The sequence below is a fragment of the Ctenopharyngodon idella genome, chromosome 24 (assembly GCF_019924925.1).
Source record: "Ctenopharyngodon idella isolate HZGC_01 chromosome 24, HZGC01, whole genome shotgun sequence".
Classification (NCBI taxonomy): domain Eukaryota; kingdom Metazoa; phylum Chordata; class Actinopteri; order Cypriniformes; family Xenocyprididae; genus Ctenopharyngodon; species Ctenopharyngodon idella.
The window spans coordinates 5,343,046-5,370,857 of NC_067243.1; the positions used below are offsets into that span (position 1 = coordinate 5,343,046).

The 27,812-nt window shown below is 35.4% G+C and overlaps 1 protein-coding gene across 1 annotated transcript; it reads right to left on the reverse strand.

Annotated features, from left to right (window-relative positions):
* Positions 1-615: 615 nt before the first annotated feature.
* Positions 616-27,812, reverse strand: slc6a13 (solute carrier family 6 member 13). The gene is made up of 15 exons (XM_051884995.1): positions 27,589-27,812; positions 19,078-19,278; positions 16,148-16,282; positions 15,809-15,949; positions 15,622-15,709; positions 14,364-14,496; positions 14,069-14,203; positions 7,915-8,018; positions 7,174-7,298; positions 5,111-5,223; positions 4,776-4,913; positions 4,594-4,696; positions 4,333-4,433; positions 3,846-4,016; positions 616-3,670 (listed from the first exon to the last, which is right to left on the reverse strand). Exons 1-15 carry the CDS (start codon positions 27,593-27,595, stop codon positions 3,506-3,508), a joined length of 1,860 nt encoding a protein of 619 aa, XP_051740955.1. The 5' UTR covers positions 27,596-27,812; the 3' UTR covers positions 616-3,505.

Consider the following 27,812-nt stretch of genomic DNA (forward strand, 5'->3'; position numbering starts at 1 on the left):
TTGCTTTATTCATTCTTGTGTTCATGCAAATGCAAATAAAGTTTAATTTTGAGAGGGGAAATGCTTCTAGTAATATCAAAGACTTTATATAGAGAAAGACGGTGGATGGGAGAAAGTGAAACGCGCGGAATAAGTCCCGCCTTCTAAATAGAAGAGCCAATCGCTGATTGGTAAAGTCATCGCGTCACTTCAGCAGCCGTTAGAAGCTCCGGTTGATATAAAAACGGTCAGGGGTCCAGCCTGGAAAATGCAGTTTTTTGTCATAATTCGAGCGTTTAGAAACAAAAATTATGAGACAGTTGTTATCAGATTTCATTGGTGATTTAAAATATGAAATTTAATCGTAAGCTTGGCGAACAGTTTTAGTGAATTTGATGTTTCCCCATTCAAAGAGATAGGAGCTGCACTTGCATGCCCGAGAGGCGTTTCTAAGATGGCCGCCGAGTGAAATGACTTATTTAGCAGATATTTTACAAGTATTCACAAGGAAATTTTACATTAACATAAAATTAACGAAACCATTTCAATTTATGTCGCAAATAATTTAATGCCACAGCTGTTTGCTGCAATGATCTTTTACGGTCTAATTACAAATGCTGGATTAAATACACAAAATTGTGCATAATACTTTTTTATTGATGTAATGTACATGAGTAATACAGTATATCTGGCTCAAAGGTAACACATTTACAAAGTTGTAAAACCCAAACGCAAGCTTTCTGTACAGGTTATATACACAAAGACTGCTGGCGGTCTGCTCGCAGGACACTTCCAACACTTCATATATGTCATGACAACATGTACCAGTGAAAACAACCACATATGATTGGTCCTCAATATGCAATCTGATTGATTTGTGCAGACGTTAAAATTTCATACATTTATCACACATTTGTTAAACAGTAGATTCTAGACAACAAACGTACTCCGCTTTAATAAAGTTTTACAATAAAAATACAAAATCGTGAGATACAATGATTTATATCCTAAAACATTCTCAAGTGCACAAAAAGTATTGATCAATGACCCTGTTTAACACTGTAACTGTTTCACATCACCTCAAAACCGTACCGTATTCCTCATTTCTGTAACACTATCAGATCTGCATGTAAAGTCTAAAATCTTCATAGGCATTCATAACTCATGTATGATGGTTCTGAGTATAAAACCTCACAGGCTTTGCTGTATTTATAATGTACATCCACATGGATTCTAAACACTGATTTGCTTCCTTAGAAAGCAGATGCATTGATTGTATGAACTGAAACAGTCCTAAAGACACTCCAGTTTCTGTTTCCAACATCTATTTTGATTGAGTTCCACTCTGCCACCTGCTGGGCAAAGGGTTTGACAGTGAAAATTATGGAAGCTTGTTTCTGCCACTGAATAAAAAATAAGAAAGGTAACTGTGGCTTTTTATCTCACAATTCTGACTTTTTTTTTTTTTCAGAATAGCGTGATATAAACTCGCAATTGCAAGTTATAAAGTCAGAATTGCGAGTTATAAAGTCACAATTGTGAGATATAGTCAATTGCGAGATATAAAGTCAAAAATGTGAGATATAAATTCAGAATTGCGAGATGTAGTCACAATTGAGAGATATAAACTCAATTGCGAGTTATAAAGTCAGAATTGTGAGTTATAAAGTCAGAATTGTGAGTTATAAAGTCAGAATTGCGAGAAATAAACCCAATTGCAAGCTATAAAGTCAGAATTGTGAGTTATAAAGTCAGAATTGTGAGTTAAAGTCAGAATTGTGAGTTATAAAGTCAGAATTGTGAGTTAAAAAGTCAGAATTGTGAGTTAAAGTCAGAATTGTGAGTTATAAAGTCAGAATTGCGAGAAATAAACTCAATTGTGAGTTATAAAGTCAGAATTGCGAGAAATAAACTCAATTGCGAGCTATAAAGTCAGAATTATGAGTTATAAAGTCAGAATTATGAGTTATAAAGTCAGAATTGTGAGTTATAAAGTCAGAATTGCGAGTAAAAAGTCAGAATTGTGGGTTTATATCTCAATTCTGACTATAATTCACAATTGCGACTTTATATTTGCAATTCTGAGAAAAGAAGTCAGAATTGTGAGATAAAAAGTTGCAATTACCTTTTTTATTTTTTATTTAGTGGTAATATTACTGAAAGCAGAAGAAATAAAGACAAAGAAATCCAGGTTTGGAATGACATTATAAGAGCTGCATGATTCTGGATGAATTGAGAATCACGATTTTTTTTGTTTAAAATAGAGATCACGATTCTCCCACGATTCTGAACAGACACCTAAACAAAACATTCTATTTAAAAAGATTTAATAAATTTGAATTAATTATTTTGAAAGAATGATTCAATGACTTCACTTGTTTCATTACTGGATGAATCAGCGTTTTTGAACGAATCTTTTGAATGAATGATTCAATGACTTCACTTGTTTCATTACTGGATGAATCAACGTTTTTGAACGAATCTTGAATGAATGATTCAACGACATACATTTTTAAAAGTCACTTGTCGCCACCTACTGGTGTAACAATGTAATCAATACAATCTTTATTTGAAGCGTCAAGTTCCTTTCAAGTTGATTTATTCTAATTTAATCACTTCCGCAGACATCAGTGTTTATATCCAAACTATAAACCTTTATTCCAGTACTTCTGTGATAATATGAAGTATTGTAACAGAAATAATGATACTCTGTGGTTGAAAAGACTGTTTATGAAGCTGTTTCATATCTAAACATGACAATGGCTCTCTCTGGATCAGAACGCAGATCTAAATGTTCGCTGTGATCGAACTTGTCAAAGCTGATTTTAAAGATTAATCGTTACACAAAATCATATTAAAAATGAAATAATACATATATATTTAATTTTCTGTAACTTTTGCCAGTCTGATAAATGTTATGCATATCCAATAGAATTTATATCATTATTATGAATATATAAGGTAGCAAAAGTTACACAAAATTGAATTAAAAATGGAAAAAATCATATATATATATATATATTTTTATTTTTTTTTTTTAATATAATTTTGTGTAACTTTTGCCAGTCTGATCAATTTAACGCAACTATAATAAAAATTATATAAAGTGGCAAAAGTTACACAAAAACACAAAATAATATTAAAAATGGGGATATATATATATATTTATTTATTTTTAATTTTTAATATCATTTTGTGTAACTTTTGCCAGTCTGATCAAATAGTGAAATCCAGAATAGATATCAAACATCATGTTTTACTTTAAAATAAGTGTGATTACAGAAGTAAAACAGGTTGCAAACAGTGTTTTTTAACATTCTGCTGTCTATAATATTGACACTTACTGGCTTTTCATACCCTCTGAGCAACGAGAGCAAGCATGAAATCAGAAGACGCTCTTCAAATCCTCTCACAGACTGTAGAGGTCGAGCGTCATCCTGGCATGTCCTAATGCTTATTTGGCTGCCAGTACTGTGTGAGGTATCATGGGAAGGTTTAGAAGCACCACCCTGGGGAAAACATAGGGCTAACAGTGCGACTCTTTCTCGCTGACGGGGAAGTACCCGTCTTTGGTTGGGGTGCTTCGCTGGCGAAGAGTCTCGCCGTCGGCTGCAAAAATGGCCTGAGGTTTCTCCTGTTCCCGTCTCATTTTGGGCAGGTCCAGCGAGGGCCTGGTGAGCTCGTGGAAACGCTGAGGATAAAAAAAAGTGGAGAGGTCTGAAATAACATACAACCATACTGCATAGTATGTAATTGTTCTCTATGCATTTGTCAAAATATGTAGTATTCATGCAACCTTAGCACACTGTATCCCAAAATGCAATGCACTTGACTTTTATTTCTGATGTGATGTTAGCGTCGCTCACCTCTCGCAGTGAACCTTTGGCCATGCTCATTTTATAAACAATCCACAGCGGGATGCAAACCATAGAGGAGAGCGCCAGCAGCCAGCCGAGGGCGTAACCCCACCACGGGTACACATACTCGTTATTATACTTCAGAGGAGTGTATTTGATCAGGGAGAACGCAAACGTACCCTGCCGAGACAAAACAAGATTATTAGAGCGCTTGATCTTAAAACTAAATTGAATTAAATCTTTAAAAGGGAGAGAATTTTTACAAATGCAGCAGTAACCAGAATCTTTTGCTGTTGCATCGTGCTTCATCCACACCAGTAGATGTCAGTATAAAGCCATAGAAAACACTCTCTCGATACTTACTGCATCTTTAAATTCACATCACAAATGTATTATGTATAATGCAATATGCTGATTTGGTGCTCAAGAAACATTTCTTGTTATTCAATACATTTTACTGTACTTATTATTATTATTAGAGAGAGAAAAGACTCACAAAACATGTGGCAGGGGTGAAGAAGAGCCAGCAGTATTTAATGTACGGCCCAGGACGGTAACCAATCATGTCCTCGATATTGTCATAGAACCGATTAGCACCTGAGAGACAAAAGAAAGAAAATGACCAAAAATGTGACATTTCAAAACCTTTTGAGGTCCCTTTATATATACATAAAATATGTATATATTAATAAATATATAAAATTGGCATTCTTCTTGCTTCCTGCACCAAATGCACAGGCTTTAACAGACGTCTCACCGTAGATCCAAGCAATGCAGACGGTCTCAAAAACAGCTACAAAGAGCAAACACATGCCACTGGCTGCATAGTAGTCAAACAGCTGGAAGACATACATTCCACCCTGAAAGACAGACAGACAGTTTATGAATCTGACATTCATATAGATATTCATATAGATCTTCACATCAGTGTCACAGTACCTCTGTGAGCATAATGAGGCCCACGAGGAAGGACACGACGGCCACGACGAGGATGAGCAGCTCTCTGCGGTTCTTCCGGCGGAAGAAAGACGGGTACATGTCCACCATGGCCGTGACCAGACTCTCAACACACACAAACTGCAGCAACAAAACACAACTCTTTCTAAACTCTGAGTTTCAATGTGGCCTTTTGATTTTTATTAGTCATTAGCCACTAATTGTCAATTATGACTTAAAATTACACTGTATGTAAACATTTCATGATATGAATCAGGAATACGCACAAAATGACATGTTAAAAATCCACATATGAACTGTACAGTGAAGATTCATACCTGACTGTCCAACCCCAAAAGGACAATCATGATGAAAAAGAAACAGGCCCACAGCGGAGAGATGGGCATCATGGACACGGCCCGCGGATACGCGATGAACGCCAAACCAGGACCTGAGAGAGAAAACATGAGCACGATTAGCATAGAAACTTGAAATTTATGACAGATACTCATATTTTAATGTTATTTGTTTGGTTGAATGTTAATATTCGTCATATGGAGCATTAAATCTGTGAAATGAGCACACCGCCTGAACATGAACCCGCTCACATCTGAGCAAAACCGATTAAACAGGCCTTGACACATTAAAAGAAAAAGGTCATTTACAAACAAACCTGAATGTGTGCTCTGGACAGACAGAGATTACTGTGTGTTTGAGGGCTAAAGGGCAATTTTCATTACAACATTACCTTATATTTATATATCAGTTTTCCTTTACAACTAAATAAAGCCTCTAGTAAACCTGACAATGCATCAGAATTTAATTTTTAAATTATATATATAAAAACATTATATCCATTTTAATTTAATATTTTATTTTTGATATTATAAAAATATATATCTTGTGGCTTATTGATTATTATTATTATTATTATTATTATTATTATTATTATTAAATTTCAGGTATTGTATAAAATTTTTATACAAAATATAAAACTTGCAAATCTAGTAAACTTGTCAATTTACACTGGCTCTAATTTATTTAAAAAGAATAATTATGTAATTAAATGTAAACATTAATCTGTTTCTACTGTGTAGTCTTAAACTATTAGACTATTTAGTCTAGAAAACATGCCAACTTTGCATTATATAATTAATAAAACATTATACATAATTAATATTATATACATATACTATTAATAAATAAACAAATTAAAATGTATATATATATATATATATAAATGTTTTTGAACGAAGTCTCTTATGCTCATTAAGGCTGCATTTATTTCATAATGAATACAGAAAAAACAATAATATTGTGAAATATTATTACAATGTAAAATTATGGTTTTCTATTTTAATATACTTTAAAATGTAATTTATTCCTGTGATCAAAGCTGAATTTTCAGCATCATTATTCCAGTCTTCAGTGTCACATGATCCTTCAGAAATCATTCTAATATTCTGATTTATTATCAATGTTGGAAACAGTTGTGCTGCTTAATATTATTTTATAACCTGTGATATTTTTTCAGGATTCTTTGATGAATAAAAAGTTAAAAAATATCAGCATTTATTTAAAATAGAAATCTTTTGTAACAATATACACTACCGTTCAAAAGTTTGGGGGCAGCAATTTTTTTTCTTTCTTTTTTTTTGAAAGAAATTAATACTTTTATTCAGCACGGATATGTTAAATTGATAAAAAGTGATAGTAAAGATTTATATTGTTAGAAAAGATTTATATTTTGAATAAATGCTGTTCTTTTTAACCTTTTATTCATCAATGAATCCTGAAAAAAGTATCACAGGTTCCAAAAAAATATTCAGCAGCACAACTGTTTCCAACATTGATAATAACTGAGTATCAAATCAGCATATTAGAATGATTTCTGAAGGATCATGTGACACTGAAGACTGGAGTAATGATGCTGAAAATTCAGCTTTGATCACAGAAATAAATTATATTTTAAAGTATATTAAAATAGAAAACCATAATTTTAAATTGTAATAATATTTCACAATATTATTGTTTTTTCTGTATTTATTATGAAATAAATGCAGCCTTAATGAGCATAAGAGACTATATATATATATTGAGTATTATATAACATACTTTTTTATAAAAAATATATTATAAATTAGATATTTTTTTATTATTTATTTATTTATTTAACATTAGCATTATAAGTAACATTATATACAATTATTTAATATTTTATTATAATACTATTAAATAAATATTTTTATATTAAATTTCATGAGGAATATATATATATATATATATATATATATATATATATTATTTATTTGTAATATCATAATGTATACACATATATTTTATTTATTTACATTTTTATTTTTTTATTTTTATTAATATTATGTATATAATGTTAACCCACCAGATTCTGCCACTTCAGAAATCGGGACGTTCTGTTCGTAAGACATGAAGCCAAGAATGGAGAAGATGGCAAAACCAGCAACAAAACTGGTTCCGCTGTTCAGGAAACACAGGGCCAAAGAATCCCTAAAAACAGAAAACATTGTGTGTTATGAAAAAACATCTGCAAATATTAAAGCAATTTAAAGTGATCAGATTTCAAAAGGTGAAACCACATGGACCTGATGAATCGCAGCACTAACACATTTCTCAAGTTTATTACTTTTATATTACTTACAGTCTAATATAAAACGACGGCATGTGACAATAGAGCTGCGCTGGGCTCAGCTGAGGTCGAGCTACGAGAAGCAAATGAGAAAAACTGTTTTCCTTCCTTCATTCAGCCCTATAGCACACTATAGCCAATTCTCTACAAAACATAAAATATATTATCTATATAAATCATATAGAGATTATATAGTTATATAACATCTATATAATCTAACTAGGGTTGGGAACCGAGAAACGACTCTTATTCAGAACCTGTTGATTCCAAATGATTCTAATGAGTCAGTTCAGTTATTTAGTGAATCAATCACATAGTTCACTACTAACTGTGAGGTTTAAATCAGTGTTGTTACTGACTCGTTGTCACTATAGTAAAAGATACACATTATGCGCTTTGTCTGTGGTATCTAGTATTGATGTTTAATATATAATAGAAATAAGAGCTATTAATTAAAGGAATTGCATGTTTTCTGACCTGTAGCAGTTGTTGTTGTATTTGTTGTAGCTTCCCAGCGCGGTGAGGCAACCCAGACAGATGGCATACGAGAAAAAGATCTGCGTGCCAGCGTCCATCCACACCTGAAAACACAAGAAGACATGTTATGGTTTTAAAACAACCTCACAACTTTAACTTACTGATGTACAGCCAAATAAATAGAAATTTTCATATAAATTTTATAAATATAAATACAAACCCAATTCCAAAAAAGTTGGGACACTGTACAAATTGTGAATAAAAAAGGAATGCAATGATGTGGAAAATTCAAATTTCAATATTTTATTCAGAATACAACATAGATGACATATCAAATGTTTAAACTGAGAAAATGTATCATTTTAAGGGAAAAATAAGTTGATTTTAAATTTCATGGCATCAACACATCTCAAAAAAGTTGGGACAAGGCCATGTTTACCACTGTGTGGCATCCCCTCTTCTTTTTATAACAGTCTGCAAACGTCTGGGGACTGAGGAGACAAGTTGCTCAAGTTTAGGAATAGGAATGTTGTCCCATTCTTGTCTAATACAGGCTTCTAGTTGCTCAACTGTCTTAGGTCTTCTTTGTCGCATCTTCCTCTTTATGATGCACCAAATGTTTTCTATGGGTGAAAGATCTGGACTGCAGGCTGGCCATTTCAGTACCCGGATCCTTCTTCTACGCAGCCATGATGTTGTAATTGATGCAGTATGTGGTCTGGCATTGTCATGTTGGAAAATGCAAGGCCTTCCCTGAAAGAGACGACGTCTGGATGGGAGCATATGTTGTTCTAGAACTTGGATATACCTTTCAGCATTGATGGTGCCTTTCCAGATGTGTAAGCTGCCCATGCCACACGCACTCATGCAACCCCATACCATCAGAGATGCAGGCTTCTGAACTGAGCGCTGATAACAACTTGGGTTGTCCTTGTCCTCTTTAGTCCGGATGACATGGCGTCCCAGTTTTCCAAAAAGAACTTCAAATTTTGATTCGTCTGACCACAGAACAGTTTTCCACTTTGCCACAGTCCATTTTAAATGAGCCTTGGCCCAGAGAAAATGTCTGCGCTTCTGGATCATGTTTAGATATGGCTTCTTTTTTGACCTATAGAGTTTTAGCCGGCAACGGCGAATGGCACGGTGGATTGTGTTCACCGACAATGTTTTCTGGAAGTATTCCTGAGCCCATGTTGTGATTTCCATTACAGTAGCATTCCTGTATGTGATGCAGTGCCGTCTAAGGGACCGAAGATCACGGGCATCCAGTAAATTATTGCATTCCTTTTTTATTCACAATTTGTACAGTGTCCCAACTTTTTTGGAATCAGGTTTGTATTATTATTCTTCTTCTCTAGAATATAATTTGTTGAATGATTTATACCACTACTGTGATATATGTGAAAATACTCAAACCATGATATATGATTTTACACATACTGTTCACCTCATTCTAGCACTTCATCATCAAAAACAATTCATGTGATTACATGTGACGTCATTAGCAGCTTTAAAGGATTAGTTCACTTTCATATAAAATTTTCCTGATAATTTACTCACCCCCATGTCATCCAAGATGTTCATGTCTTTCTTTCTTCAGTCGAAAAGGAATGAAGGTTTTTGATGAAACATTCCAGGATTATTCTCCTTATAATGGACTTCACGGCATTCAACGGGTTGAAGGTTAAAATGACAGTTTCAGTGCAGCTTCAAAGGGTTTTAAAAGATACCAGACGAGGAATAAGGGTCTTATCTAGCGAAACGATCGGTCATTTTCAAAAAAATTGTAAATGTATATGCTTTATAAACACAAATGAACACCTTCCCTATTCAACTTACAGAACGAACGCAGCGCCGGTTAGGTTTTTTCCGTAAGTAGAATAGGGAAGGCGTAGGACATACAGCGTAAACTTTTTGAAGAATATGAAAGTGCAGTTTTGGCGGAAGCACTTGGAAGGCGATCATTTGTTTATATAAAGCATATACGTTTACATTTTTTTCAAAAAAAGATGACAGATCGTTTCACTAGATAAGACCCTTATTCCTCGTCTGGTATCGTTTAAAGCCCTTTGAAGCTGCACTGAAACTGTAACTTGACCTTCAACCGTTTGGAGGCCATTGAAGTCTACTATAAGGAGAATAATCCTGGAATGTTTTCATCAAAAACCTTCATTTCTTTTCGAATGAAGAAAGAAAGACATGAACATCTTGGATGACATGGGGGTGAGTAAATTATCAGGAACATTTTATATGAAAGTGAACTAATCCTTTAACCATCTTATTTGGCTTCAGGTAATAAGCTTGAATGGATAAGATGAAATACGAGAGCGTTTGTAGGATTGTGTAACCTTTTGTTTATTAGCCTCAAAGTCCTGAAACGGGTTCAGACATGATCTGGGAAAAACATGCTGACGGTGTTTTCCTATTATCCTGTCAATCAAACTCTCTGACATGAATTAAAGCGCTTTCTGTTTTTCGCAACTACGCTTATTCACGTTCTGCCACGGGGATGTCGATGTTTTAAAGCTCTTATGACACAAAAATGCACAACGTGACACATGTACTGTACAAGACTGGTGTGACTACTGTCGTCACCCGGCAGGTGAAAATCGTGCATCCGATCACTTAGTTTTCTCCTGGCTACAGAACTGGTGTTTTTCCACAGGGAAAATTCCTCACACTCCCTTTAAAACCTCACATGTATCACCAGAAGTATGCTGAAAACACCACTGATGTCCAAGCGAGACGTAACCCCTTTTCACCCATGATGCTGATACATCTTTGAGCCTTAAATCCCCAATCTACTAACTTTGTCGAGCCGTTTACTTTTCTAGCTGAAGGTTTTGTGAATTTTGACTAAAAGACCAGTAAAAATGTCAAAACAGCAATGGTTCTCTCACAGCTCCAATCTTTACAGAACTAAAATGGGTTATGAATGTCGATTCATGTTGATTTTAAACCATCTGATCCATGATAGCCAAGTTTTTAGAGCCACAGATCACCGATTTGACTAACTTTATCCAGCTATTCACATAAACCCACAAGATTTTGTTGAACTGGCCTTATTTTATACATCTAAGACTAAAAACAGCAACGATTATCTCTCAAATCCAACCAAACATGCCCATATTGAGCAAAAAGAGGTTGAATCTTGTTGAATATCCTAACACTTTACAGAATTAAAATGGCTTATAAGCGCCACTTTAAACAATTTGATGCTCAAGTTTTTGGAGCCATAGAGCACCGATTTGACTAACTTTGTCCAACTGCATACATTTCTGCTTAAAGGTTTCATTAATTTTGGCCTCATTTACATATCTAAGACCAAAAGACGTCAAAACAGCAAATCCAACCTTTACAGAATTATAAATCGGCTATGAATGTCGATTAATGTTGATTTTAAAGCATCTGACCCACGATGCTCAAGTTTTGGAGCCAAAGACCACTGATTTGACTAACTTTGTCTAGCTGTTCATGTAAACCCACAAGATTTTGTTGAATTTTTATACATCTAAGACCAAAAATGTCAAAGATAAGCAATGGTTTATGTCTCAAATCCAACCAAACATGCCTGCATTGACCAAAAAGAGGTTTATTATTAGTGATCAACCGATAATCGGTTTTACAGATATTTTTCCTGATGTTTAAACATTTTTCCATAATTGGGTATCGGTTTTGTTATATCGGATTCACATATAAATTTGAGAAATGTGAATTCTCAAAACATGCAAATAATCAGAATCGGTATCGGTTATAAAAAAGTTAATATCTCTATTTATTATGCTTTTTTTATTTGAGGCTGAAGTCAACATGAAATCCTGTTGAATATCCTATAACACTTTACAGATTTAAAATGGCTTATGAACGCTACTTGATGTTGATTTTAAACAATTTGAACCATGATACTCAAGTTTTAGAAGCCTTAGATCGCCAATTAAGTAACTTTGCCCCACAGTTTACTTTTCTAGCTGAAGATTTAATTAATTTTGGCCTCAATTGTATACATTTAAAGCCAAAAGATGTCAAAACAGTCATGGGTATCTCTCAAATCCAACCCTTGCAGAATTAAAATGGATTATGAATGTTGATTCATGCTGATGTTAGAGAATATGATCCATGAAGTTTCTGAGCCTTTGAGCACCGATTTGACTAACTTGAACTGTTTACATTTCTGGTTGAAGATTTCATTAATTTTGGCCTCATTTGTATATCTAAGACCAAAAGATGTCAAAACAGCAAAGGTTATCCTACAAATCCAATCTTTACAGAATAATAAATCGGCTATGAATGTCGATTCATGTTGATTTTAAATATTCTGACCCATGATTCTCAAGTTTTTGGAGCCAAAAATCACTGATTTGACTAACTTTGTCTAGCTGTTCATGTAAACCCACAAGATTTTGTTGAGTTTTTATACATCTAAGACCAAAAATGTCAAAGATAAGCAATGGTTTATGTCTCAAATTAAACCAAACATGCCTGCATTGACCAAAAAGAGGTTTATTATTAGTGACCAACCGATAATCGGTTTTACAGATATTTTTCCTGATATTTAAGCATTTTTCCATAATCGGGTATCGGTTTTGTTATATCGGATTCACATATAAATTTGAGAATTGTGAATTCTCAAAACATGCAAATAATCAGAATCGGTATCGGTTATAAAAAGTCAATATCGGTCGATCTCTATTTATTATGCTTTTTTTATTTGAGGCTGAAGTCAACATGAAATATCCTATAACACTTTACAGATTTAAAATGGCTTTTGAATGCTACTTGATGTTGATTAAGTAGATCTGAAAACTTGAACAATTTGAACCATGATACTCAAGATTTAGAAGCCTTACATCACCAATTAACTAACTTTGTCTCACCGTTTACTTTTCTAGCTGAAGATTTCATTGTATACATTTAAAGCCAAAAGATGTCAAAACAGCCATGGGTATCTCTCAAATCCAACCCTTGCAGAATTAAATTGGATTATGACTGTTGATTCATGCTGATTTTAAAGTATACAATCCATGATGCTCAAGTTTTTGAACCTTAGATCACCGATTTGACCAACTTTGTCCAACAATTTACCTTTCTAGCTGAAGGTTTTTATACATTATACTCGTTTTTACACATCTAAGAAGAAAAAATGTCTCTCAAATCCAGCCAAACATGCCCGTACTGAACCAAAAGAGGTCAGGTCAAAATGAAATCTTGTTGAATATCTTATAACACTGTACAGAATTAAAACTTCATCTAGATGTTTGCGTCGTAAACCCACACATTTTGTTTAATTGGCCTCATTTTTACGCTTCTAAGTTGAAACGACGTCAACACAACCAATGCCATCTCTCAAACCCAACCAAAAATGCTCGTCGCTATACATAGATTTTCCAAAAGAGGTTTTAAGCTCAAGGAATGCTGGGATACATCTGGGTGGCCGTGTCATGGCCTGTTCTCAGATATCTTGTGGTTTCGGGGGTCTTCTTGTGACGCAGATGAAAAGTCAGATCAAAGGTCAAATGCACAGATGGACCCAATCAAAGAAGGACAGAAAACAACGTTCCCCTGCTGGGCGTCCTGCTCCGGGCCACGATTAAGCACCTGGGTAGACAAATCACGTGACCTTTCGACTCGAGACACTGTGTTTAGGAGAAAACAATTCGCTTGTGCTCCAGAGGAATTACAAAACACACTCCTGGACTCAATATTCAAGTTGAACACAAATACGATTTTTCAAAACTATCCTTTAGGACTGACTGTCCGCACTGTCATTGCTTAATGTAAGTGTCCCGTTATGCTATTTTAAAGGCTCCTAATTTTGTTTTGGATCTCCCACAGTAGGTTTACCTGCATCCAAGGTCTAAAAACACTTTAATTTTCTCATAATTTTCTCTGCTCTGATTGGTGAGATGTCCCATGGGATGTGAAAAATGGTCATGCCGAATAAGGCATTAATATGTGCTTTATAAGTAACAAGAAACTCCCAATATCCTAGTATTATACATGCTATATAAGCAACTAGTTAATAGTGAGAATTGGACCCTAAACTAAAGAGTTAACCCCCCCAAAAAATCAGATTTTTGTCTGAAACAGTTCCTTTAGTCATGATAAGTAGAATTTCCATGTCAGAATTAGCACTGTAGATGAAAAGCTGGGATACCTGTGGGTCCGCTAACCTTCCCAGGTCGGGATAAAGGTAGAACTGGATCCCGCGGGATGCTCCTGGCAGCGTGACCCCTCTGATCAGTAAAATCAACAGCATCACATACGGGAAGGTCGCAGTGAAGTACACCACCTGTTTGGTGACAGGAAAACAGCGTTATTTACCATGATGCTGCATTGTTATCATCACTGATACAGGTTTCTTTTAAAGGCTGATGACTACTAAATGCACATTTTTAATTTTGTTAACAAAAAAGGTACATTATTAAACCAACAGGTCTTATCTCACGTACCTTCCCGGTGGATTTGACGCCTTTCCAGATGCAGAAATAACACAGAACCCAGGCCAACAACAGACAGAGGACCAGATCCCAGTGCAGCGTTCCCATCTCCTCGATCCCAGAGGAGATCCGTAAAACTCTCCGTCTGCAGAGAGACAGACAAATCAGCCGCAGCCTCCTTCAAATCATGCTTACTTGCTTAGTTGGACAAGTTTCAGGATAAGGTGGCAGAAACTTGGAATAGTTAGCCTGCTAGAAAGCAGGTTTGTTGATTTTCCAATAAAGCTTGCTTCAACGAATGGACAGTTTAGGTTTGATTTCTGTCATTAATTACTCACCCTCATGTTGTTCCACACAAATTAAGATATTTTTGATGAAATCCGATGGCTCAGTGAGGCCTCTAGTGACAGCAAGATAATTAACACTTTCAGATGCCCAGAAGGCTACTAAAGACATATTTAAAACAGATCATGTGGCTACAGTGGTTCAACCTTAATGTTATGAAGCGACGAGAATACTTTTTGTGCGCCAAAAAACCCCAAAATAACGACTTATAAATAACAATATCTAGTGATGGGCGATTTCAAAACACTGCTTCATGAAGCTTCGAAGCTTTACGAATCTTTTGTTTCGAATCAGTAGTTCGGAGAGCCAAAGTCACGTGATTTCAGTAAACGAGGCTTCGTTACGTCATAAGTGTTTCAAAACATTTCGAAATTTCAATGGTTCACGTGACTTTGGCAGTTTGATTCACGCTCCGAACCACTGATTCAAAACAAAAGATTCGTAAAGCTTCATGAAGCAGTGTTTTGAAATCGTCCATCACTAGATATTGTTGAATAAAGTCGTTATTTTGTTTTTGTTTGCACACAAAAAGTATTCTCGTCACTTCATAACATTAAGGTTGAACCACTGTAGTCACATGATCTGTTTTAAATATGTCTTTAGTAGCTTTCTGGGCATTGAAAGTGTTAATTGTCTTGTTGTCAATGCAGGCCTCATTGAGCCATTGAATTTCATCAAAAATATCTTAATTTGTGTTCTGAAGATGAATGAAGGTCTTACGGGTGTAGAACGACATGAGGGCGAGTAATTAATGACAGAAATTTCATTTTTTCAAAACGTGAGCACAAAAACAATTTATACATCATTCATGGAACATTTTTTGAATGTTACAAGTTTTAGAATGTTCAAAGAACAAAGAACATAATGTTTGCTAAGTGATAAAACGGAATGTTCGAGTAAGAAAGAAGATGCTTGTAAAACTCACTCCCAGAACTCAATCACGGGCGATGTTGCGTTTTCAGGGTGACTTTGGACAATGGAATCATTTCGTCTTTGGAATTCCATGCAGGAATCTGTGGAAAACAACAGGAAGCTCTGGATTATTGAGCTGTTTGAACTATAATACTAATCGTAAGCACACACAGCTACAGATTTCTTGAATTCATGTTCACCTGTGTTCCAGGTGTTGTTGCAGGACGACCATGGCAGGTTCCAGGAGAAGGAGTAGGACAGATAAAATATTCCCCAGGCCAAAACTATGATATAGTAGAAGTTCAGCAGAGCCACAATCACCTGAGTGGCGTATCCGATGCCTAGAGTGGACAGAGACAGATCCCATGAGAGCAGAGTTTGTGAATTACATCATGTTCCCTTCATGATGTGGAAAGGGTTCAAATTATGTCACTATTTTTTTAAATGAATTTTTTTTTTTATTGGAATCAGTGTTTTAATAGCATACTAAAACTATTTAAATTAAAACAGAAAAAAAAGAACGAGAAGTGATGTTTCACCTTCAAACAGCGGGCTGATCTTCCTCCAGCATGTGACTCCTCCCTCGCTGGTGAACTGACCCAGAGAGATCTCCAGGAAAAACACGGGGATCCCGCAGGTGAAGAGGAAGATCAGGTAGGGAATGAAAAATGCACCTGGAAGAGGATAATGACATAAATCATGAGGAGAATCTGAAACTGTACAGGAGAAACATGTGAGATTACTGGGCTCTTTTTCTCAGGAGAAACATCTGAGAAGCTGAAGACTTCAGCAAATGTTCGAAATGTTTCCAAAGGCCCAAACGTCTCTGTATGGACACACGCTATGAGCTGATCAAACAACAGCTGTGACCTTTCACCTTCTGAACTGGTAACGCTTTCATCAGGCCAACTGTCGGATCAATAGGTCAGTTTCACAAACACCTGGCAAACGCTAAACGCATTCGGTAACTAGACTGTGTCTGTCGACCCTTATCAAATCCTCAACTTTTCTGCCCCGTTGGATCCTTGTAAACTAGGGGTTTTCAAACCGGGGTCTGGAGACACCCATGGGGCCGCAAGGGAGTGCTGAGGGGGTCCGTGGAAAAGTTCAGAGAAAAACAGTGCAGAAAAATATAACAAAAAAAAAAATAAATAAAAATCTAATCAAACTAGCTAAATAAATACATTTACAAATAAACACATCAATAAATTTAATTAAAATAAATAAATAAAGATTAAAATAAATACAACTGTATTTAAATAAATAAATTGTTTAAATTAAATAAATGAAAAAATATTAAAATAATTGAATAAAATTAAAAATGCTTAAAAATTAAAAATTAAAAAAAAAAAAAAAATTTAATTTAAATAAATAAATTGATTAAAAATAAATAAATAAAGACTAAAATAAATACAATTTTATTTAAATAAATAAATAATGAAAAATTCAAAATTGATTCAAATAAATAAATGAAAAAATATTAAAATAAATAAATAACATTTAATTTAAATAAATAAATAAAATTTGTTCCGATCTGATCTGATTTAAAAAATAAAAAATAAATTAAAATCCATAAAAATAATAAATGGATATATGTGATTTAAATAAATTGATTACAATAAATAAATTAAAAAATATTAAAATAAATGAATAAAATTAGATTTAAATAAATACATTTTATTCAAATAAATAAATTGTATTATAAATGTAATAAAAAATAAATGTATTATTGATTTAAATAAACAATACATCTAACAGTACAATAGTGAGTAGAAAACATGCAATAATGTAACAATAAAAAAATAAGATCAAAATAACTAAACAAATAAATAAATAAAAGTGATTAAAATAATAAATATATAAATAAATAATACATCTAACAGTACAATAAATAGATATTTTTAAAAAATGAAATAAAATAAAAATCATTTAATTTTTACATATTTATAATAGAGTATTAATCGGATCTTTATTTATGAAAATATATAAATTGTAGAATGTGTATCCCTCGCACACGGATGATCATGTTTGGGGTCCGTGACATCTAAAAGATCAAGAGCCTCTTCTCTACGTTAAATCCCAACCAGCTCTGGATCTAAACGAGCTGGAGCGCAGGAAAGTGTCCAGACACGTCCCGCATTCCCTCTTCTTCAAGCGACTGAACGAGCGCTCTTTCCCCCGAGGCTTGATAACTAGCAGCGAGTTAACGAGTCAGGAATTCTTATGGCTTCTGTGATTTCTCTCCAGACTGAAGATTACACAGGATTCCCATCAGCACTAGCACTGGACTGATGTTGACTCACTGTTTACCTGCAGTTTACCTGCTACCTGAGTCATAAGAGCTGACGGTGGGATGTCAACCAACTGCTGAGACTTTAACTGATCAGATCTGTTTGGACACGTACCATGATAATGCCTTGCTTTTTAAGACAAGCACCATTGTAAAACCATCTTTTTGGACATGTGCCATAATAATATGTTGTTTTTGTTTAGACATGAACCATGGTAATACCACATTTTTGGACATGTACCATGGTAATGCCTTGCTTTTTTAGACACGTACCACGGTAATACCCTGTTTTGACGTGTACCATGGTAAATAGCATGTTTTTCTGGACATGTACCATGGTAATGCCTTGTTTTTTTAGACATGTACCATGGTAAATAGCATGTTTTTTGGACATGTATCATGTTATAGTAATACCAATTCATATACAATGACATTTATATGGAACTCCAATGTACTTCCCAAAATACCATGGTAGTACTATGGTACTTTTTGATGCAATTTTGTAAGTGATGTCTTCGGGCATGTGCTCACCATGGTGATATCATGTATTTCAGATATTTACAATGGTAATATTATGTTTTACGGAGATGTACCATGGTATAACATGTTTTTTTTGGACATGGCACCTTAGTAATACCATGTTTTCTGGACATGTACCATGGTAATACCATATTTTTGGTCATGTACCATGGTAATACAATTTTTACTCCAATGTACTTCCCAAAATACCATAGTAGTACTATGGTACTTTTTGATGCAGTTTTGGACATGTGCTCACCATGGTGATATCATGTATTTCAGATATTTACCATGGTAATACTACGTTTCATAGAGATGTACCATAGTATTACGTGGCATTTTGCACATAGTATCTTAGTAATACCTTGTTTTATTGGGCATGTACCCTGGTAAAACCATGTTTTCTGAACATGTACTATGTAAATAATATGTTTTTCTGGAGATGTACCATGGTAATACCCTGTTTTTGGTAAATAGCATGCTTTTGGACATGTATCATGTTTTTTATGGACGTGTACCATGGTAATACATAGTAATACCATGTTTTTGCACATGTACAAGAGTATTTTTTTAGGTATATAGAACATGAATATGATAATTATTCAGTACCGCGGTATATACCATGGTCCCGCCACAGTAATAACCTCTACGTCTCCTCACCTCCACCGTTCTTGTAGCAGAGATACGGGAAGCGCCACACGTTTCCCAGTCCGATGATTTCTCCGGCCACCGACAGGACAAACTCCAGCTTGTTGCTCCACTGTCCGCGGTCCGTCAACTTCACCTCTGTGTGCGGGACGATCTCCAGCGGCCGGTTCAGCCCGTTAGATGGGTCCATCTTGGTCGTGATCTCTTTCTCTCCTGTTGAAAAATAAAGGCGTGTTTAGAAGAAACTCATGACTGCTGTGATGTGATCAGTCAAGAGTAGCACTGTCTGTCAATCAAATATGTTCATTTAATGCAGTTAACTACAAAAACCAATGCATTTAATGAATCATTTGTGGTTATTTTGATTAATGAATGGTGCAATTAATTAAATGAACAGTTCTAATCAAAAGACAGCAGTGTTTTCATTCATGGTAAAGATCCAGGTTTTATCTCGTAAAACATGAAGCCCGAACACACCCTTTCAAACCAGATCCTTTCATAAACTAGTCTGAGCACAAAAGCCAACACAAGGCTGTGTGTTTGTGTAAATGTGGTGGACTAACTCAATTCCATACATATTATTGCATGTTTTGTCATGATGTTTGTAACTGTTGCATTCAGAAGCCACAAAACAACTGATCTGTTATGACTTATTATGAACAGTCGACATGCGAAAAAACATAAAGGCCCTTCACTAAACTTAAAATAAATGTAGGCTAAAAACACTCAGAAGAGTCAGTACATATTAGTTACACTAATATGTACTGTATTATAATAGTTACACTAATATGTACTGTATTATAATAGTTACACTAATATGTAATGTATTATAATAGTTACACTAATATGTACTGTATTATAATAGTTACACTAATATGTAATGTATTATAATAGTTACACTAATATGTAATGTATTATAATAGTTACACTAATATGTAATGTATTATAATAGTTACACTAATATGTAATGTATTATTAGTCCCATTAGTTTTGGGAATATGTTTAAACTTTGAAAACCTTGGCAACTGCATAGCAACACACTAAACTTGATTTTGCAACCACATAGCAACATGTTAAAAAACACTCAGAACACCTTAGCAATCACATAGCAACACCTTAGCAACTGCATAGCAACACACAAAATAACTTTTACTGTAGAATGCTTTTGCAGCTGCATAGCAACAAGTTAAAACACTCAAAACTCCTTAACATCCACATAGCAACACCCTAGCAACTGCATAGCAACATAATAAAAACACTCAGGACTACTTAACAACCACATAGCAACACCCTAGCAACTGCATAGCAACACACAAAACAACACTTACCGTAGAATGCTTTTGCAACTGAATAGCAACACGTTAAAACACTCAAGACTCCTTAACAACCACATAGCAACACCCTAGCAACTGAATAGCAACACACAAAACAACTTATACTGTAAAATGCTTTTGCAGCTGCATAGCAAAACACATAAACACACTCAAGATTCCTCAATATCCACATAGCAACACCCTAGCAACTGCATAGCAATATGTTAAAACCTTCAAGACTTCTTAACAACCACATAGCAACACTCTAGCAACTATATAGCAACACAAAACAACTCTTACCATAGAATGCTTTCACAACTGCATAGTAACAAGTTAAAACACTCAAGGCTCCTTAACAACCACATAGCAACACCCTAGCAACTGCATAGCAACACACAAAACAACTCTTACCATAGAATGCTTTCACAACTGCATAGTAACAAGTTAAAACACTCAAGGCTCCTTAACAACCACATAGCAACACCCTAGCAACTGCAGAGCAACACAATAAAAACACTCAGGACTACTTAACAACAACATAGCAACACCCTAGCAACTGCATAGCAACACAAAACAACACTTACCATAGAATGCTTTTGCAACTGCATAGCAACATGTTGAAAACGCTCAAGACTCCTTAGCAAACACATAGAAACACCCTAGCAACTGCATAGTAACATGTTAAAAATACTCAGAACTCATTAGCAACCACATAGCAACACCCTAGCATCGCATAGCAACATGTAAAACAACACTCATTGTGGAATGCTTTTGAAACTGCATAGCAACATGTTAAAAACACTCAGGACTCCTTAGTAACCACATAGCAATACCCTAGCAACTGCATAACAACACACAAAAAACACTTACTGTAGAATGCTTTTGAAACTGCATAGCAACATGTTAAAAACACTCAGGACTCCTTAGCAACCACATAGCAACACCCTAGCAACTGCATAGCAACATGTTAAAAACACTCAGGACTCCTTAGCAACTACATAGCAACACCCTAGCATCTGCATAGCAACATGCAAAACAACACTTATTGTGGAATGCTTTTGAAACTGCATAGCAACATGTTTAAAAACACTCAGGACTCCTTAGCAACCACACAGCAACGCCCTAGCAACTGCATAACAACATGCAAAAAGACGCTTACTGTAGAATGCTTTTGCAACTGCACAGCAACAAGATAAAAACACTAAGGACTCGTTAACAACCACATAGAAACTGGAAAACAACATGTTCCAAAAACTCAGGACACCTTAGCAACTACTTAGCAACACCTTAGCAACTGCATAGCAACATGCTCAAATGTATAAACAGGCACTGAGGACAGCAAATATCTGAAAATCACTATGCACTGAAATTTCTACTGCTTTTACTCCTTTTGTCATATGCGTGTTATGTAAATGATAACAGAACTCACTATCCCTGTTCTAGAGCATAATTGGAGGCTGCATCACAGGACCCTATGCATGCCATGATAGTGACAGATCACACGAGCATTGTGGGATACGGCTACCCAACACCCAGCACTGCTGAAAAGACTCTCTCTGTATGCGGAACAGAAGACTCACTCACTGTGTTCATATCTGTCAGCTTGAATTAACGGGTCGAACTCATCTGTGCGTTCAGCGGCTCCGTGGAATCAAATACAAATCATAGACATTAAAGGAATTATTCACCAAAAAAATAACAATTCTGTCATCATTTAGCCTTAATGGTTCAGACATCTCATGCTGGACGTCCCGCAGAGCCAGAGGCCTTGAGAATGTGCTCTTTTTCTTTTGCAGAAACAGGACGGGAAGCGCCAGCATCACAGTTGTCAGTGAAAACTGAAAAGCATTACCAGACCGGTAAAAATAGACTCTTGCATTAACAAGACACCTGAAGGAATGAAGGACTGGCAGCGTGAGGTAGAACAGGCTTCTGGTTTGTTTGGAAGATGAGCTCAGAGCGAGGTGGTTTGATCACAGTTTACTGTAGTTTTCACTAGGCCAGAGATGAGATCACACAGTAGTCCTATAGAGCTGAGCTTCTGAGTGCTGAGTCCCACAGGAAAGAAAAATGGCAAATAAGATCTCATTACTATCTCAATTGTTTCTTACAGACACCACTCATATCAGATGGAGAGCAAACAGCTGCTTCTCAGATTGCTCTCCTTTATCTAAATAAAGATCTCAATAATGTCTCAAGCTCTGCTCAGATTTCCCAAAGGTACAGTAACAAAGGAAAGAAGAACACAGTACAGATCTCTTTAATATCTCAACTGTTTCTTTTGGACACCAATGAGCTAAATGGACTTGCTGAAGTTCCTTGCTTCTCAAATGTTTCTCCTGAGAAAAAGACTGTTTAAATCTCACCTATGTCATTTCCCGAGTTTCAAAGGAGATCTCAAGTGTCTCAAACTGTGCTCAGAATTCCCAAAGATACAAGGTAAGAATGATGCATAGATCTCTTCAATATCTCGACTGTTTCTCCAAGACATAAATGAGATGCAAACTGACCAGCTGAAGTCTCCTGCTTCTCAGATGTTTCTCTTAAGGAAAATATCTTGCTAAGATCACATATATCATCTCTAGCATTTCAAAAGAGATCTCAAAAATGTCTCAGAGTTTGCTCAGATATCCCAAAGATACCAAAGAAAAGAAAATCTCAACATAGATCTCTTTAATATCTCAACTATTTCTGATGCAAACCGCTGAAGTCTCCTGCAGCTGCTTCTGAGATGTTTCTCCTAATCTGACATATGTAATTTCCCAAGTTTCAAAAGAGATCTCAAATGTCTCAAACTGTGCTCAGAATTCCCAAAAAATACAAAAGGTAGGAAGAACAACGCAGCGATCTCTGTAATATCTCAACTGTTTCTCCTAGACAGCAATGAGCTTGAAATGGAGAGCAAATAGACTTGAAGTCTCCTGCTTCTCAGATGTTTCTCCTCAGGCAAAAAACCCTGCTAATCTCACATATATCATCTCTAGAGTTTCAAAAGACATCTCAAATGTCTCAAACTGTGCTCAGATTTCCCAACTAAGGATACAAAACATAAGAAGATTGATGCATAGATCTCTTCAATATCTCGACTGTTTCTCCTAGACATAAATGAGACACTAACTGACCTGCTGAAGTCTCCTGTGTTTCTCCTGAGGAGAAAACCCTGGTAATCTCACAAATATCATTTCTAGAGTTTCAAAAGAGATTTCAAAAATGTCTCAAACTCTGCTCAGAGTTCCCAAAGATACAAGGTAAGAATGATGCATAGATCTCTTCAATATCTCGACTGTTTCTCCAAGACATAAATGAGATGCAAACTGACCAGCTGAAGTCTCCTGCTTCTCAGATGTTTCTCTTAAGGAAAATACCCTGCTAAGATCACATATATCATCTCTAGCATTTCAAAAGAGATCTCAAAAATGTCTCAGACTTTGGTATCTTTGGGATATCTGAGCAAAGAAAAGAAAATCTCAACATAGATCTCTTTAATATCTCAACCATTTCTGATGCAAACCGCTGAAGTCTCCTGCAGCTGCTTCTGAGATGTTTCTCCTAATCTGACATATGTAATTTCCCAAGTTTCAAAAGAGATCTCAAATGTCTCAAACTGTGCTCAGAATTCCCAAAGATACAAAAGGATCTCTGTAATATCTCAGCTGTTTCTCCTAGATATAAATGAGATGCAAACTGACCTGCTGAAGTCTTCTGCTTCTCAGATGTTTCTCATGAGAAAAGAACCAGTTAATCTCACATATATCTTTTCCGGAGTTTCAAAACAGATCTCAAAAATGTCTCAAACTCTGCTCAGATTTACCAAAGATACCAAAGAAAAGAAAAACTCAACATAGATCTCATAATATCTCAACCGTTTCTCCTAGTCACCAATAAGACACAAACTGACCTGCTGAAGTCTCCTGCTTCTCAGATGTTTCTCCTGAGGAAAAAAACCCACTAATCTCACATATATAATTTCCGGAGTTTCAATACATCTCAAAAATTTCTCAAACTCTGCTCAGATTTCCAGAAGGAGAACTGCGCATAGATCTCTTTAGTATCTCAACTGTTTCTCCTAGACATAAATGAGTCACAAACCGACCTGCTGAAGTCTCCTGCTTCTCAGATGTTTCTCCTGAGAAAAAAAAAAAAACACTAATCCCACATACATCTCTAGAGTTTCAAAAGAGATCTCAAAAATGTCTCAAACTCTGCTCAGATTGCCCAAAGATACCAAAGAAAAGAAAAAACTCAACATAGATCTCTTCTAATACCTCTTTAATATCTCAACTGTTTCTCCTAGGCACCAATGAGGTGCAAACTGACCTGCTGAAGTCTCCTGCTTCTCAGATGTTTATCATTTAGAAAAGAACCTGTTAATCTCACATATATAATTTCTGAAGTTTCAAAAAAGAGATCTCAAAAATGTCTCAAACTCTGCTCAGATTTCCCAAAGATACCAAAAAAAGAGAGAAGAACTGCACATAGGTCTCTTTAATATCTCAACTGTTTATCCTAGTCATAAATGAGACGCAAACCAACCTGCTGAAGTCTTTTGCTTCTCAGATGTTTCTCCTGAGAAAAAAACTCTACTAATCTCACATATATCATCTCTAGAGTTTCAAAAGAGATCTTAAATGTCTCCAACAGTGCCCAGAATTTCCAAACATGCAAAAGGAAAGAAGAACAGCACATAGATCTCTGTAATATCTCAACTGCTTCTCCTAGATGGCAATGAGCTTGAAATGGAGAGAAAAATAGACCTGAAGTCCCCTGCTTCTCAGATGTTTCTCCTGAGAAAAACACCCTTTTAATCTCATTCAATGTCATTTCCTGAGTTTCAAAAGAGATCTCAGAAAGGTCTCAAACTGTGCTCAGATTTCCCAAAGATACTAGAAGAAAATACGAACTGCACATAGATCTCTTTAATATCCGAAGAGAGTGCACTTTGCAACTCTCTTCATCAGTGTGCACTTGCTGCCAATAGCCGCTCAATACTTTTTCTATTTCGATTCTGTCTCTCTATTTATTTACTTGTAAAATATAATCCTTGCTACGAGCACTTTGCTGGAATAACTGGGACATGACACAGCACTTGCATACTGTTGCCCTCATGTTGATTTGATTTAAGTCGCTTTGGAGAAAAGCGTCTGCAAAATGATTAAATGTAAATGAAAATGTAAATATCTCAACTGTTTCTTCTAGACACAAATGAGATGCAAACTAACACAATTTTTGAAGTCTCCTGGGTTTCTTCTGAGAAAACGGATTTCATAACCAAAGTTTTCAACTCAAAAATATCTCAAACTGTGCTCAAATTTGACAAGATAATAAATTCTGCACTCAAAAGTGTCTCAATATGAACTCACACATTTCTCCAAACTCTATAAGCTATGAAAGAGCAACATCTGAGTAATAAAATGTCATCTGGGCCATCTGTGACATCCAACTACAATTTGGAGAATGAGAAATAAGCTCTCGATGCAGGTTGATACTTGCAGGTTGAATAAAAACTGCGTCTTTAAAAAAGTCGCTCTTTCTTGAATCTCTGCCAGCTCAGTAAATCTCTCAACTTGCTGACACAAAGCTGGAACATACAGGCAAAAGATCATCAAATAATCCACATATTACAGCACAGTCAATGTGGGGCCAAACGCCACAGGAGCGTCCATAAATCAGACTCGTGTCATTGAGGACCTTCAAGCTTGGCAGCTTATTATTGAGATTCTTAGCGATTGAACTGATTTGTAAACATTTATTTCAAGGGTGTAGCTGTCATGTTTGCGATTAACAATCAACAAATTTAAATTAATGAGTTTAATTTGCACTTTTGCGGCTTATTGTTCAATTATACGAGCAGAATAACATATGCTGTGTGATGGGGTATATGGGAATCTGAACATGCTAGTGGAAAAATCCCAAAGGAACGAACTGCATAGCTGAAAATGTCTACATATATCACACAGCGACAGATTCGTGTAGATGCGTGACGGACTGAAATTCCTCATGCATCTGCATTCGTTCTGACCACCTTTTTTACGCAAATCAAAAATAATTAATTGCACATTTGGAATTACTGAAGTTTTTTTGCAGGCAATTGATTCTTCTTTTTTTACCATGTTCAAAAGTTTGGACACACTATACTCATTGATCTAAAAGCTTGTATTTTTTTTTTAAATGATACACTATGAAGTAATTCTAAAAGTATAAATACATTTTATAGACAAAGTTTGGAAATTTTTTAATGGTTTTAAAAGGAATTACGCTCACCAAGGCTGCATTTATTTGATCAAAAATGAGGTAAAACAGTTAAATATTATTACAATTTAAAGAAGTTTTCTGTGTGAATATAGTGTAAAATGTAATTTATTCCTGTGATCAAAGTTGAATTTTCAGCATCATTACTCCAGTCTTCAGTGTCACGTGATCCTTCAGAAATCATTCTGATATGATGATTTGCTGCTCAAGAAACATTTCTGATTATAATCAATGTTGAAAACAGTTGTACTGCTTCACTTTTTTGTGGAAAACCATGATGCATTTTTTTTTTTTCAAGATTGTTTGATGAAAAGAACAGCATTTATTTTGTAACATTATACTGTAAAAGTCTTTACTGTCACTTTTGAGCAATTTAATGCATTACTGATGAATAAAATTAGCCTATTAATTACTTACTGGTCCCAAACTCGTGCATACACACAAAATGTCATTATAAAACTAGTATTTTACTGAACAAAAAGCATCATGAAGCACTCATCACACAACATGTTCCTCCTTCAATAGTGTTTAAAAGCTTCCCAGGATGCACCTCATGAATGAGAAAAGCTGGAATCTTGACAAACAAGAAGCTTGAATATAAGAAAGCTTTCATCTGTTTCACATGCTTTGCTCACTGCTTCATTCCCAAACTTTCATTTGGGTTGTTTTAGAGTTTTAATGACTTCACTACTATTCTATGTCCAAACTACTGACAGAATACTGCACAACAATACTGCAACAGCAATCAAGTTGCACACTCATTGAAAAGATGCGTACTCCAAATATTTATGAAGTGAAAGAAGTCAAAAAAAAAAATTGTGACACTACAAACTGGTTTTGATTAGAATCTACAGAGGTCAAACAAAACATACTTTTGAAATTGCATTTAGCTGAAAAAAGTCATGCACACACAAGTCAAACATGCATTACACTGAGCACAAGAAAATCTGAGAAGACTCACCCTTCATTAGGATGTTGCAGGGCGGCCGACAGCAGTCAAGTGTCCTGTATATTCTCAGGTTTTGCTCTATAATGAGAAGGTTTTCTGGTTTGGTGGAACCCGTCAGTCAGCCCTGGATGGTCTAAGTCCAACTCCTCCCCTCAGCACCTCCCTCTTGCTCCCATTCACAAAACACTGAGACCGTGAGGCTTCTGAGGGGCGCTGACGGATTGCATAACGTCGTC